The sequence below is a fragment of the Aspergillus ochraceoroseus genome (assembly GCF_002846915.1).
Source record: "Aspergillus ochraceoroseus IBT 24754 chromosome Unknown P175scaffold_5, whole genome shotgun sequence".
In the NCBI taxonomy this organism is placed as follows: Eukaryota; Fungi; Ascomycota; class Eurotiomycetes; order Eurotiales; family Aspergillaceae; genus Aspergillus; species Aspergillus ochraceoroseus.
This window is the reverse complement of record NW_024468480.1, coordinates 265,879-278,253: the sequence shown is the minus strand read 5'-3', so window position 1 is coordinate 278,253 and position 12,375 is coordinate 265,879. Positions and strand designations below refer to the sequence as shown.

The window sequence follows — 12,375 nt, the reverse complement described above, 5'->3', positions numbered from 1 at the left end:
TTGGAAAAAAAAAAAAAAAAAAAACATCACCCCCGGATAATGTAGGACTGACTGACTACCTTACCCATACACACACACTGACTCTCTTTCTTACGCAAAACACATCCAATACTACCTGAGCCAGCCACAACAGCACACCGCCTGGGAATGAACGGAAAGATTAGGGAAGACAGAATAAATAGAACCCATAACCTTTCTTGTTCATGCTGCTCGTCAAAGGGAAAAAAAAAAAAAAAAGAGAGAAGAAAATTGAAACCTAAGCCAGGCTTAGTTACCGGGGACAAGGCCCTTCAGGCCAGCGCCGATATCGCCTTCACGGGCTGCGATTTCGAAGTAGCCGTAGATAATACTGGAGAGAGTGTGTTAGAATGTAGACGGTGAAATTGGGAAATGATGAATCATGACTTACGTGACAGCAAGGAGAATACCAGTGCCGCTACCCAGGGCACCGAGTAGGTCAGAGGCAACGGAGAGAGCTCCGATGCAGGCACCACCGAAAGCGGCAGCAGTGGGGATAACACGCTTCAGCTCACGGTACATGCTCTGCTCACGGTGACCAGCCATGACAAGACCCTGGTCCTTGAGCTGCTTAGCGACATCACGAGGAGCGGAGCCGGAGACCTCGATCCAAGTCTTGGAGAAAAGAGCGCAAGCAACGAGCATAAATGTGATGTACACAGCCGTATGGATAGGATCAAGAAGCGCCTCCTTGAAGTTCAGAGGAGGGGACATGTAGTAGGCAATGCCAGAGGAGGCGTAGAGCTGGGCAGATCCCTCACGAGGCTCCCAGACTCCGAGAAGCTTGACCAAGATATTGTCGGAGAAGCGAGAGTACAGCATCTGGCTGATAAGGAAGATGTTGGAGCACAAGGCAGACTGGAGCATAATGGGCATGTTGGAGGTGTAGAACAGACGAACGGGGTAAGATCCACGCATGCCACGCTGGCGCGAGGACTTAACAGGAATCTCAACACGGAAACCCTGGAGGTAGATAACAGCGGCAAAGACAAGGAGGGTCGCTAGAAGGTTCATGACGTTGGGCAGGTTCTGGCGGTAGAAAGCCTCACGCAGAGCGCGCTGCTTGTCGGGCCAGGTCAGCAGGAGATGGAAGAGAGCGATGATGGCACCCTCGAATTCCGGACCACGGCCAGTGTTGATTGTAGTGGGGGAGAAAGCCTTCCAGACGATAGATTCGCAGATGTTGGTCGCAATAAAGAGGGAGATACCGCTGCCAAGGCCGTATCCCTTCTGGAGGAGCTCATCGAGCAGGATAACAACGAGACCGGCAACAACGAGTTGGACGATCAACAGAACGCAAATACCAGCACCAAGATCACTAGGCTGGCCGTATAGACCAGTCAGAACGTAAACACAGGCCTGGCCAAAGGAAAGGATAATGGCGAAAAGCTTCTGGGCAGTCTGGTAGAGCTCACGGTCGGTCTTGAGATCCAGGTTGACGTCAATGAGGTGGGTACCAGCAAGGAGCTGCGCAGAAAAAAAAAAAAGAAATTAGTACCAGTCTGAATTTCTGATCTGTTAGAAATGTTTTTTGATTGCGCTACGTACCTGGAAGACCATTCCAGAGGAGATGATGGGGGTGATACCCAACTCCATCAGGGTTCCGCGGTTACTAGCCAACATCATACGCAGCCAGTACAGAGGATCCGATGTGTCGGAAGAGACAATGCCGTACAGGGGCATTTGGCTCATCACCAAGAAAATTAGAAGAGTCAACTAGTAGACAAGCAGTCAGTTTTGGAAAGCTCTTCTTGCCATCGAACGAAGCAACCTACCCCAGTCCACATCAACTTCTGGTTGAAGGGCACCTTGGTTTCGGGGGCTGCCACCTCCGGAAGGAGGGGCGTAAAGGGCTTGATAAGATCAAGGAATCTGACTATATTCCAGTGTCAGTTATTGCAGACCAATTGGGGTTGGTGAAAGGATGCTGTCGCAAAACTGGTCACGATCGCGTGTGGGAGTACTCACGTCCGCTCATTGTGACCACCTCCCAACTTGGTCAATAATTCAGGGGGGGGAGAAAGGGGAAGGAAATGAAGCTGGAGTAGATAACCAGCAGAAGGAGTGGAAGGAGAAATTAAAAGGGAAGAAGGAAAAAAAAAAACAAGAGCAAAACAAGAAGAAGTGAAGTGAAGAGGAGTGAAGGGGATGGATGGAGGTGCGAGTTGGATTCTCCGTAGTCGCCTCGCTGGCCACTTTCGGTCCCCAGCCACGCTAAACCAGTTGAGGCCACTTGGTCGCTTCACTCTGGCCACACCGGACCCTGACGACGTTCTTTATTAACTATCTATTGCAGTCTATCCTTACAGCAATTTTTCATCTATTGATAGCCTAGAGGCTTCTCTAAGATCAGATAGCTGCCCAGGCACTGGTCACAACGGTAGGGACTGGGCAAAAGAAGAACGAGACAATGCTAGCTTTGGTACTGTTTGCGAGATATCAACCGATTACGAGTACTTCACCCAACAAGCAAATCGTATTTCTCGTTCAATGATACCTTGATAACTCAAACCCCAAGTGAGTCGCCGTCGACTGCCGTACGCACGGAACAATGAAAACGATCTCGAGATAAGCGGAGCATAGCCCATGGAACTAACATCGCAGCACATACGCTTTACTCGCTGTCATAACAGATACCTGATAAACCACATTTATGACAAGGGGTCTGTAAAGCTTGCATGGTTGAAAGGGGGTTACAGCGGTAGCAAAATCCTGTCAAAGGATTCATTATGTATAGGTCAAGCAAGTCTTGTAGAAAATCAGGCACGTCAATCGCAATTCTTTTGTAGACTTCTCGGCTAGATGGATCCTGGAGATAATTTTCAAGGTTGATTCTGGCAAAACGGGCCACCTTATCTCTGAGAGCTTTTACTGACGGTGGTGTCAGGGTATAAACATCTGGAATAGACCCTAGGAATTCTGAACCGATGGAAGAGCTTTCGAGCATGTTTGAGTATTTCTCAGATGAGAGCACCTGCAGTGCCTTGATGTCATATTTATCTGCCAGCGCGAACATTCTAGCATGAACCTGGAGTCCAGAAATAGGCGAGGGGCATTCTTGATTTAGGGTTCGCAGGTTTTCGTTGTAGTCAAGAGTGTAAAGATAATCCACCAAGTTTTTCACCATTGGCAAGGGGTCATCGTTCATTTCGTAGACTCCCGACGATGCTTCCTGTGGCATAATTAGGCATAGCTATTGTATTGGCAGTAAATGGAGCCCTTGCCTTGAATGGCCCCATACAGGCAGCAAGCAGAACCGCTGATTGAGAACACACTATGACCTTGTGCACCTGGAAACGTTCACCTTTGCAAACCAAGGTGAAATCGGTGAATTCTCCACGCTTTTGACACCTATGCTGTCATGAGTATCATAAAAAAAGTAGACAGTGGCAAGGATTGGCTAACTCTGATACAGAATTTATGAATCCCTTCAAGTGTGCAAAAGGAGCCTTCTCCTCCATGATATGCGTGACTAAATCATATAATTTAATCAGGAGAACAAGAGAGAATGGCGCAGCAAGCTGATCAAAAATATGATAAATAGGTAACAAGGGGAAATTATTGTTAGACAAACTGTTTAGAGAGTTGTGACGGACTGTTTTTATTCGAGTAACACGTCAGGATGATATTTAGGTGCACCACCGCCCGACTCAGATTCCCGCAAGTTGTCTCCCATCTTGCCAAAGGAATTCACTCAGTCCCCGTCTCGAACCCCAGTTGATATAATTGAGAAAGTACATGCGCTTTACGTCAATGGAGAGATTCAAAAATTATGGGACATGGTAGATTCAGTGCGCTCCAATCCGCCGCCCCGAGGTTTCGACATCCACATCCTGTACCCAGTAAGGATTACTGCGATTAGGCGGCACGATGTTGAGTTCATTAGAGACCTTTACCGCCATGGCGTATCCGCAAACCATGGTTATTCCTATACGGGGGAAGCATTCAAAGCGAGGTCGACAAATATTGAAACTTTTCCTTGAAGGAAGGGATGTTCATGAGCCACTAAGCGAAGTTCGCCCCCCAATACTCTTGTGAGTCGTCGCGGATTATACTTGCCTATCTGAAATAAATAATCATAGCCCACTAACCGTAAACCTAGTGAGGCAGTTGAGGATGAGTATATGACAACTTGGCTTCTTGACCACGGAGCTGACCCGATATGACTCCACTGTCATGCGCCGTTGAAGCAGGCCCAATGTCTGTTGTCAAACTCATGTTAGATCGCGGAGGCGATATCATTATCCACAAAGGCCAGGCTTTTCATCACGCAGTTTATCGAGAGCCAGAGAAATCATTGAACTCCTGACCATGTTTCCCGAACGTGGCCTCCCCTTGAACCATCTATTCTATATCGATAAGGAGGACCCCGAGTTATGCAGAAATAGAAGATTCAGCGACAACCAGTCTGCTTACTCTCTGCAGTAAGGTGTATGGTTCAGTTACCTATTACTACTATTGCTTTTCGTTTCCGTTTCCTTCCCTCATCGACAGGTCTTCTACCCTGCCAAAGTTGAACCGTGTCAGTGCCTGTAATTCTAAGAAAAAAGGCGGGCCAGCGAACGGTGGGAGATTGAAGTGATGGGAATGACGGAAAAAGTATAGAATATAGGAGTAGAATGTGGGAAGGAAGAAGAAGTTAGAGCATCAGAGGAGAGGACAGTAAGGGGACATTTAGGCCAGTTCTTATAGAAGGTTGGGCGATGCCTGCTCCAATACTGCGGAACCCGGAGAAACAGTCGGCCCAGCCGAGAAGAAGCGCGCCGATCGAGTGACCACGAGGGATGGAGAAGCAGAGATTCAACATTCCCAGTAGCAGCTCCATTGGATTCATTGGACTCATCCCTTGCGTCCCTGCTAGTGCCTTATTATTCTCTGCCGGTTGGGGATTTAGAGCACTCGCCGTGCCTAGATGGTATTTGTTCTTGTGCTTTTCTCGCGTTCTAAACTAACATGAAACGGAAGCAACCAGATGTGGATGATGAGCTCCCTGTCTCGACACCCAAGAGACAGCGGACTACAAAGGCCAATGGCACTGAAGATGACTACATCAATGGGGATGGGGTGCCCGTAATTACCCCGTTGAAGCGGATGAAAAGCACGCCGCAAAAACCGAAATCAGAAACCCCAGCAGCGTTGAAAGCTTCGGGATTGAGAACTCCTACACGCCGATCGAAAGCGAAAGCTTTATTTTCAACTCCTACGAAAGATGCCGCTGTTTCCACGCCCTCAAGAGCTCGAAATGCCGATCGATCTGCGAAGAAGAAAAGTGCACGTCTGCTCCTCGAACAAGATGAAGACGATATATGGGACGGAGGAGACCGACTGGCAGAGGAAATCTTGGCTGGAGATAACGATGCATTGGAAAAAGTCAATGGGCAGGAGCACGGAGTCATTGAAACAGTCGAAGCTGAGGCTGGCGAGCCGGCAGGGGATAAGACAGCGGCAACCCCGAAGCGTCGTGCGGGAAGACCAAAGGGCGCAAAGAATAAACGCTCTCCAACGCCGGAAGGAGAGCTGCCTCCGCACGAGAGATATTTTTTCCAGAATCGCGCGGGTCCTCCTCGAACATCGAACAACAATTTGAACAAGGTGAATCTGTTGACCCATGAAGAGTATTTTGAGAAACGATCACAATACCAGGACCCTTGCAAGCAGGAGACCACCTTTCTCCACGACCTCCACGACCGGTCCTTCCCCCAATGGGATTTCGAATTTGATCAAGGGTTCAGTATCTGCCTTTACGGATACGGGTCCAAACGACGGCTGACACAGCATTTCGCGGACTGGCTCTATCAAAAATATAACTCTAACCCGCCTTCAGTGGTGATTGTCAACGGGCACACACCCAATGTATCTATAAGGTCTATCTTCGCGACGATAGTCACCGCAATCCTTGGCGCTGATATCCCTTCGAAGATGGGGGCGCAGCCGATAGAAGTTTTAGAACTGCTCCAGTCTGTTCTAAAGTCGAGACCCTCGCAGAGCCCGATCACAGTTTTCATCAACTCCATCGACGCTCCGTCCCTACGCCGTGCCTCGAATCAAGCTCTTCTTGCTCGATTAGCAGCTACCCCTAAGATACACTTACTTGCGACGGCAGACACCCCCAACTTTTTGTTGATGTGGGACATCAGTCTCCGGGACCAATTTAATTTTGTGTTCCACGATTGCACAACATTCACACCCTTTGATGCTGAATTTGACGTTGTGGAAGAAGTCCACAATCTGCTCGGCCGCAAGGGACTTCGCGCGGGAGGCAAAGAAGGTGTTGAATTCGTGCTGAAGAGTCTTCCCGAGAACGCGCGCAACCTATACCGACTCCTCCTAACCGAATTACTTTCGATGGCAGACGAGGGACATAACGTCGACGATGACGATATGGACGGTGCTGACGGTGTGGCCGGAGATGGATCTAGAGGCAACGACGGTATTGAGTTCCGCACGCTGTACCAGAAGGCGTCTGAGGAATTCATCGCATCCTCGGAGATGATGTTTCGCACCCTGTTAAAGGAATTCCACGACCACCAGATGATCACCTCATGTATGGACACGAGTGGGATGGAGATTCTAAGTGTGCCGCTATCCCGCGATGAGATGGAGGGAGTGCTGGAGGATCTAGTGTTGGGCTGAAACAGCTCATTCAATAGAGCAAGCACATTGGCATGAATCTATGATACCCTGTATAAAATTGTTTCATATCTGCAACGGCTTTTGTAGTCCTGCTGTTCCCGGGTTTATCCTGTTCCGCATATATAATATAAGACCACAAAATACCACTACCAACCTCTTCGTAAACTACTCCAAGTGCTTTTTGATTAAAACTGCGCAAATGCGGCCAGGGCCATAGTAGCCCCGAAACTGATCTTGAGGGGTCGGTTCCGTGACACGGCTTTCTGGAGGTCATAGTTCTTGACGTATTTCTGCATCCTGTTCCAGGGGACAAGGTTATATCCTTTGGCGGCAGCCCACTAAGGTAGGTAAGGTAGTCAGTCTAGTTAGCCAACCTATACACTATTATCACACCGAGAATATCTTTCCCACCTCAACAACTACAATTCCAATTCCAAACAGGACTACCAAAGCGCGAGAGAAGGCTCTTAATCCCACGCCAACGACAAGACCAAGCACGCTTCCCAAGCTCACTTGGCGCATGGTGGACGCGGTAAGAAACCCGGTCCTCGTTGTTCCTTGCTTGCGCGCTCGAGAACCATCGGGGGGGATGGCCCAGGTGGAATCTGGGGAGATCTGGGAGTCGGCTCTAGAGTTGGGAGCCGAGTATTGGCATTGAATTGGAAGGGCGCGAAAGGGGGAGGTAGAATGGAGGGAGAAGGAGAGGCCAAGGCCGATTCCAAGGATTGTGGAGGATCGGAGCAGACTCATTGTTCCGCGTCCCGTTTAATATATGTGAGAAGTGAGATTTTTAAGCAGGCAAGAGAGAGAGAGAGAGAGAGAGAGGATGTTTTTTTTTTTATCATAAACTGGGAATTTGTAGAGCATCCCTAGTATAATTGGTAGTTCTTAAAGCAAACTGGAATGAATCTACATACGTCATCACCACCACGGAGGGACGGAGTTAGGATGATCCGTACTCCGTACATCAAGTATCCTCGTCGTGAAGATATAACGACATGTACAGTACACATAGTGTATATCTTTACATAACATCCCCTATATCATTAATATCACTCTACAGCATATTCGAGGCTTTCTTTCCAAATCAAAGACAGAAGAAAAATGTTCCCCGGGAGATCCCGCGGAAAACAGTCCACTGATGGAGGGGCAGCGTCTATGATTGGAACATCCTTCCGCAATTCTCCCCCTCATGAATCCCGGCGGGGCTGGATCTTACCAGGTAACGTTAACCAGGTCTACTAAGGTATACTAACTAGTAGAAGGTTCCGAGTGATTAGGTTCGATCTAGGAGTAGTCCTAGGTACGGAGTAGTAGTAGTAGTCACTGGTGACTTGTACCGTGGATTTCGGTCTCGGAACCTTGTCTTTGACTCACTTTCCTCTTGACTTTCTGTACCCTTTCTCTTACCAAATTTCTTCCTTTATCCAATTCCTCCCGTTTTCTCTCGTTCGTCTTCTTTCCATTCATCTCTCTCTCAATCTCCTTTCAATAAAATGGCTTCTCAGACCGGTGCTAATGGCACCCCCGCGTCCAACTCCTTCACTGTCAAGGCGGGGTTGGCCCAGATGTTGAAGGGTGGCGTTATTATGGACGTCGTCAATGCAGAGCAGGTATACTCCCTCATCCCTATCCTTTATGCCCTCCATCTCTAAGTGAATGTTCTCCAGGCTCGTATTGCCGAAGAGGCCGGTGCTGCCGCCGTCATGGCCCTCGAACGTGTCCCCGCTGATATCCGCGCTCAAGGAGGTGTCGCTCGCATGTCCGATCCCGGAATGATCAAGGAGATCATGGAGGCCGTAACTATTCCTGTCATGGCCAAGGCCCGTATTGGTCACTTTGTTGAGTGCCAGGTACATTTTCTTTCTAAGATTCTTTTTCTCTGTCAATTTTCTCGGTCGTTAAAACTGATATTTTTTTTTTTTACTTCAGATCCTCGAAGCCATTGGCATCGATTACATTGACGAGTCTGAAGTCCTTACCCCTGCTGATAACCTATATCACGTCACAAAGCACGGCTTCAAGGCTCCCTTTGTCTGCGGCTGCCGTAACCTCGGTGAGGCTCTCCGCCGTATCTCCGAGGGTGCTGCCATGATCCGTACCAAGGGTGAGGCGGGTACCGGTGATGTTGTCGAGGCTGTCAAGCACATCCGCACCGTCAATGCCGATATTGCCCGTGCCCGTGCTATTCTCAAGTCCTCCGAGGACCCCGAGCCCGAGCTGCGCGCCTACGCCCGCGAGCTTGGCTGCCCGTACGAGCTCCTCCGCGAGACTGCCGAGCTGGGCCGTCTCCCCGTTGTGAACTTCGCTGCTGGTGGTGTTGCCACTCCTGCCGATGCCGCCCTCATGATGCAGCTGGGTTGCGACGGAGTTTTCGTCGGTTCCGGTATTTTCAAGTCTGGGGATGCCAAGAAGCGCGCCAAGGCTATTGTCCAGGCTGTGACTCACTACAAGGACCCTCTGATGCTCGCACAGGTGAGCGAGGGTCTAGGTGAGGCTATGGTCGGCATCAACGTGTCGCAGATGCAGGACGCTGATAAGCTGGCCAAGAGAGGGTGGTAAACAAGCCTTCTTCTTGGAACTTTTGTGGTCTAACATCATTTATGGGGCGTTGGAAAAAAAGGGAAAAAAATTTGGTATGTCACGAGCGAGGTCAAGATTTTCAACTTCTTGCATTGTATTGGGATTTGCATAGTCTTAAAGGAGGCTAGCGCTGTATATTGTTAATAACGAGGCATATGAAAAGTATTCTCTATTAGACACCATGCACCCCCTCCATGTATAAGATGCCAAAGCGTCTTAGATTCGCATGACTTTTAAAAATAGATTTGATGCTATACTACTTAGTTATCAGTTATCTTGGTACGAAGAACTCTGACACACATCATAATCCCGATTTGGCCAAGTGCCGAGGCTAATTGAGCCAAGCATTGCGGCTGCCTGAGGTATGGGTACGGGGTACTGTAGATATCATCTTTCGTCTAACTCTGTTCAAACCTTCATCCAATTATCATCTCTGTGTTCCACGGGTGTTCTTGATATATTCAATGGAAACCGAAACCACCTCGGAGCACGAACTCAAGTCCGAGCCCACCAACCCACCAACCATGGATTCGGATACTCCAAAGTCCAGCAGTGGTCAAACCAGCGACCCCAATAATACCGCAGATACCCCAACCCTTGAGCCCTCCTCAAAGCCATCCAAATACACAATCAACCACAACCACAACCACAACCACAACCAAGACTCCGAATCCGAATCCGAATCCCACAGCCCTCCCTCAACTTCATCCCGACCCCAAGACGAACAAACAACACCAATGACAATCTCAACAATCCTAACCAGCCTCGCCGCCACCGTCACAGCTCTGAATGCCTACGCCCTCCCCGCACAGCTCCGCACCTCCCTCGTACACATCGCAAAACGCCACCCGGTCCTCGCGAGCTTCGCGCTCTGCCAGGTCCTCTGCTCTGCGATCCCCCTGGGGATCTTTCTCGCCGGCGCGGCAATCAGCGCCTCTATCGCCGTGGCGGTGTTTACTTGTTTCGCGGCGCTCGTGCTGCTCCCGGTGTTGGTTGCGACCACTGTCTTGGGGGTTTGGCTTTGGGGGGTTTCCTGGGGGTTGTGGGTTCTGGGGAGGTGGGGGGTTCTTTGGGTTTGGGGGAGCCGGGCGGTTGAGGGAGCTGCCGGCTGTGTTGCGGAGGGGGCTGCGGTTGGGAGTCACGGTGATGGGTTTAATGGGGTTTATACTCATATCGGTAATGGATACGGATACACTCATGGATGTGGTAGTAGTAGTAGTAGTAGTAGTAGTAGGAATACCTATGAGCCTAAATATTCAGTCGAGGTCATAGCGGAGGAGGAGGAGGATCTGTAGGTTTGTTTCCCCGGCTTATAGGTACTGGAAGCGAGGAAGTGAGATGGATGAGTCGCCTTCTTTCTTCTTTTACTATTATTTACTCCATTATGATGGAAGGGGTGGTTTTACCTACCGGTGTCTTCTTCCCTTTGCTTTGCTTTACTCTACTCTACTCTACTCTGTTCGTGATGGAGGTCATCTGAATATATATATATATATATATCTCTCTCTCTCTCTCTATATGTGTCATGATAAAAAAGTACATGCAGCAAGACTATTTCTGGCTTTCTGCCCACTTCACCCATCGCCGAATACACTCGTCTACCCGCTTCAGCGCCGCCCTCTCCGCAGCAACCTCGAACCACTCCCGGTGCTCTTTGCCGCATTCTTGACATTGTCCGAGATCTCGCAAGCGCATATCCCCTAGCTCGATATGGATCAACCGCTCTACGCGATGGACGTGCGGGACTTTCCTCCCTGGTTCAAGGACAATCTCGTCACCACCACCACCACCACTGCCGCTGCCCTTCTTTCCCTTTCCGCTTGGTGACTGGTGCGCAGAAGGAGATGCAGATGAAGGAGCATACGGATAGTACCGGATCAGGGTAAGATGGTTCGAGCACTGCCTGGTCCATTCATTTAGCCGGCGTTGCACGTTACTTGCGCGGCCAATCTTGAGTCGCACCGTGCCGGGACTACTACCACTCCTTGGGTTTGAAGAGCGCGTATTGAGTTCCCTGGCTGTGCGGATAGCGTCAGTCACTCGACGGGTTTGTTCAGGTGTTTCTGCGTCTGCGCCTGCGCTTGCGACAGGAATTAGCGATGACGCGATTTCCCGCGACGGAGGCTTAGATGTAGCCGATGTGGACGGCGTGACCCAGAATATGTAGATGTAGCCTGGTTCGTCGGCGGAGGAGATTGGTTTGGCGAGCTCCGTGAGAAGGCGCGAGGTGGTCTGTGGGGGGAGAGCTGAGGGGATCCATGAGAGGAGGGATTTTGTTTGAGAAAAGGTTGAACTGGGACCTGGTGCAGGTGTGGCTCGTGGGGGTGGTTGTGGCCGTCCGGAGATCGGACTGGAGACTTGGGGCACGGGCTGGGGATGTGCAGGCCTGTGGCTGTGATTCTGGTTCTGATTCTGGTTGTGTTTGTGCTTGTTAGGCTGGTTGGAGTATGATTCGTGACCCAATTGAGGTTCTGGAGATGGATGCACTGGTTTTGGTGGGACCGGCTCATCCTCGTCTATAGTTTCGAAGCAGCAGAATATCGTTCGCTTGGCTTTCCTCTTTGGAGGCGACTGTGCTGGTCGGTTTGGGTGCTTGCGTTTCTCAGGATCCTGAACGTCGTTTATCTCGAGTACTCCGAGACGGTCCATCAACGTGTCGATGCTTGTTCTTGGTTGTGGGTGCACCGCTTCAGCTCTCCAGCTGGTTCGTAAAGGAACCGATGGAGCTTGGTCTTTATGCTGCCAGCAATAAAATGAAGCCGGGTCCGCATTTTGTCGTCCGCCTCGTCTGGGAGGCGTTGCTGCGGGCGATGAGTCGGGAGATGGCAGAGCCCGGCGGCATGGTAGGCCATTAGCCGTGACGCCTGTGCATGTTGTTGCTGGATTGCGGGAATCCGAGCGCGATACGATAGATTCCGGCGTGTTGGCGATATGAGGCATTCTCAGGACTTTTCAAGTTCAGCTTGCAACTCGAGTAATACCCGGAGTTCTTGTCAGCAGTAGATATAGGGTTGTCGCGTGCCCAAGCTGAGGCTATACGTTAAGGCTGATTGATGATTTTGGGATTAGTAGGCGGCCGACCCAACGTGGTCACCACTGCCAGGATTAACCAAGTTGACCTGGTACAAGGAGTGTCTTGAA

The 12,375-nt window shown here is 50.1% G+C and overlaps 8 protein-coding genes across 8 annotated transcripts; 4 read left to right on the top strand and 4 right to left on the bottom strand.

Moving 5' to 3' along the window:
* Positions 1 to 4: 4 nt before the first annotated feature.
* P175DRAFT_0516883 (translocon subunit SEC61) lies at positions 5 to 2,163 on the bottom strand. Its single transcript, XM_040898938.1, has 5 exons — positions 1,987 to 2,163; positions 1,794 to 1,894; positions 1,567 to 1,734; positions 410 to 1,485; positions 5 to 349 (listed from the first exon to the last, which is right to left on the bottom strand). The coding sequence occupies exons 1-5, from the start codon at positions 1,994 to 1,996 to the stop codon at positions 268 to 270; spliced, it is 1,437 nt and encodes a 478-aa protein (XP_040751206.1). The 5' UTR covers positions 1,997 to 2,163; the 3' UTR covers positions 5 to 267.
* A 304-nt stretch (positions 2,164 to 2,467) lies between these two features.
* Positions 2,468 to 3,289, bottom strand: P175DRAFT_0524143 (uncharacterized protein). Its single transcript, XM_040899351.1, has 2 exons — positions 3,243 to 3,289; positions 2,468 to 3,190 (listed from the first exon to the last, which is right to left on the bottom strand). The coding sequence occupies exons 1-2, from the start codon at positions 3,255 to 3,257 to the stop codon at positions 2,633 to 2,635; spliced, it is 573 nt and encodes a 190-aa protein (XP_040751205.1). The 5' UTR covers positions 3,258 to 3,289; the 3' UTR covers positions 2,468 to 2,632.
* Positions 3,290 to 3,888: 599 nt separating this feature from the next.
* Positions 3,889 to 4,679, top strand: P175DRAFT_0558021 (uncharacterized protein; the record flags this gene model as incomplete). Its single annotated transcript, XM_040900812.1, has 2 exons — positions 3,889 to 4,052; positions 4,121 to 4,679. 2 exons carry the CDS (start codon positions 3,889 to 3,891, stop codon positions 4,182 to 4,184), a joined length of 228 nt encoding a protein of 75 aa, XP_040751204.1. The 3' UTR covers positions 4,185 to 4,679.
* Positions 4,680 to 4,837: 158 nt separating this feature from the next.
* P175DRAFT_0501976 (origin recognition complex subunit 2) lies at positions 4,838 to 6,803 on the top strand. The gene is made up of 2 exons (XM_040897281.1): positions 4,838 to 4,933; positions 4,984 to 6,803. Exons 1-2 carry the CDS (start codon positions 4,931 to 4,933, stop codon positions 6,649 to 6,651), a joined length of 1,671 nt encoding a protein of 556 aa, XP_040751203.1. The 5' UTR covers positions 4,838 to 4,930; the 3' UTR covers positions 6,652 to 6,803.
* Positions 6,804 to 6,836: 33 nt separating this feature from the next.
* P175DRAFT_0558019 (uncharacterized protein) lies at positions 6,837 to 7,873 on the bottom strand (the record flags this gene model as incomplete). Its single annotated transcript, XM_040900811.1, has 2 exons — positions 7,063 to 7,873; positions 6,837 to 6,989 (listed from the first exon to the last, which is right to left on the bottom strand). Exons 1-2 carry the CDS (start codon positions 7,399 to 7,401, stop codon positions 6,837 to 6,839), a joined length of 492 nt encoding a protein of 163 aa, XP_040751202.1. The 5' UTR covers positions 7,402 to 7,873.
* Positions 7,874 to 8,126: 253 nt separating this feature from the next.
* P175DRAFT_0501974 (pyridoxal 5'-phosphate synthase subunit PdxS) lies at positions 8,127 to 9,530 on the top strand. The gene is made up of 3 exons (XM_040897280.1): positions 8,127 to 8,264; positions 8,322 to 8,504; positions 8,584 to 9,530. Exons 1-3 carry the CDS (start codon positions 8,148 to 8,150, stop codon positions 9,211 to 9,213), a joined length of 930 nt encoding a protein of 309 aa, XP_040751201.1. The 5' UTR covers positions 8,127 to 8,147; the 3' UTR covers positions 9,214 to 9,530.
* Positions 9,531 to 9,647: 117 nt separating this feature from the next.
* Positions 9,648 to 10,758, top strand: P175DRAFT_0524139 (seipin co-factor family protein). The gene has a single exon (XM_040899350.1). The coding sequence runs from the start codon at positions 9,699 to 9,701 to the stop codon at positions 10,527 to 10,529; it is 831 nt and encodes a 276-aa protein (XP_040751200.1). The 5' UTR covers positions 9,648 to 9,698; the 3' UTR covers positions 10,530 to 10,758.
* Positions 10,759 to 10,785: 27 nt separating this feature from the next.
* Positions 10,786 to 12,174, bottom strand: P175DRAFT_0438529 (uncharacterized protein; the record flags this gene model as incomplete). The annotated part of the gene is made up of 2 exons (XM_040893917.1): positions 10,786 to 11,634; positions 11,722 to 12,174. 2 exons carry the CDS (start codon positions 12,172 to 12,174, stop codon positions 10,786 to 10,788), a joined length of 1,302 nt encoding a protein of 433 aa, XP_040751199.1.
* Positions 12,175 to 12,375: the final 201 nt, after the last annotated feature.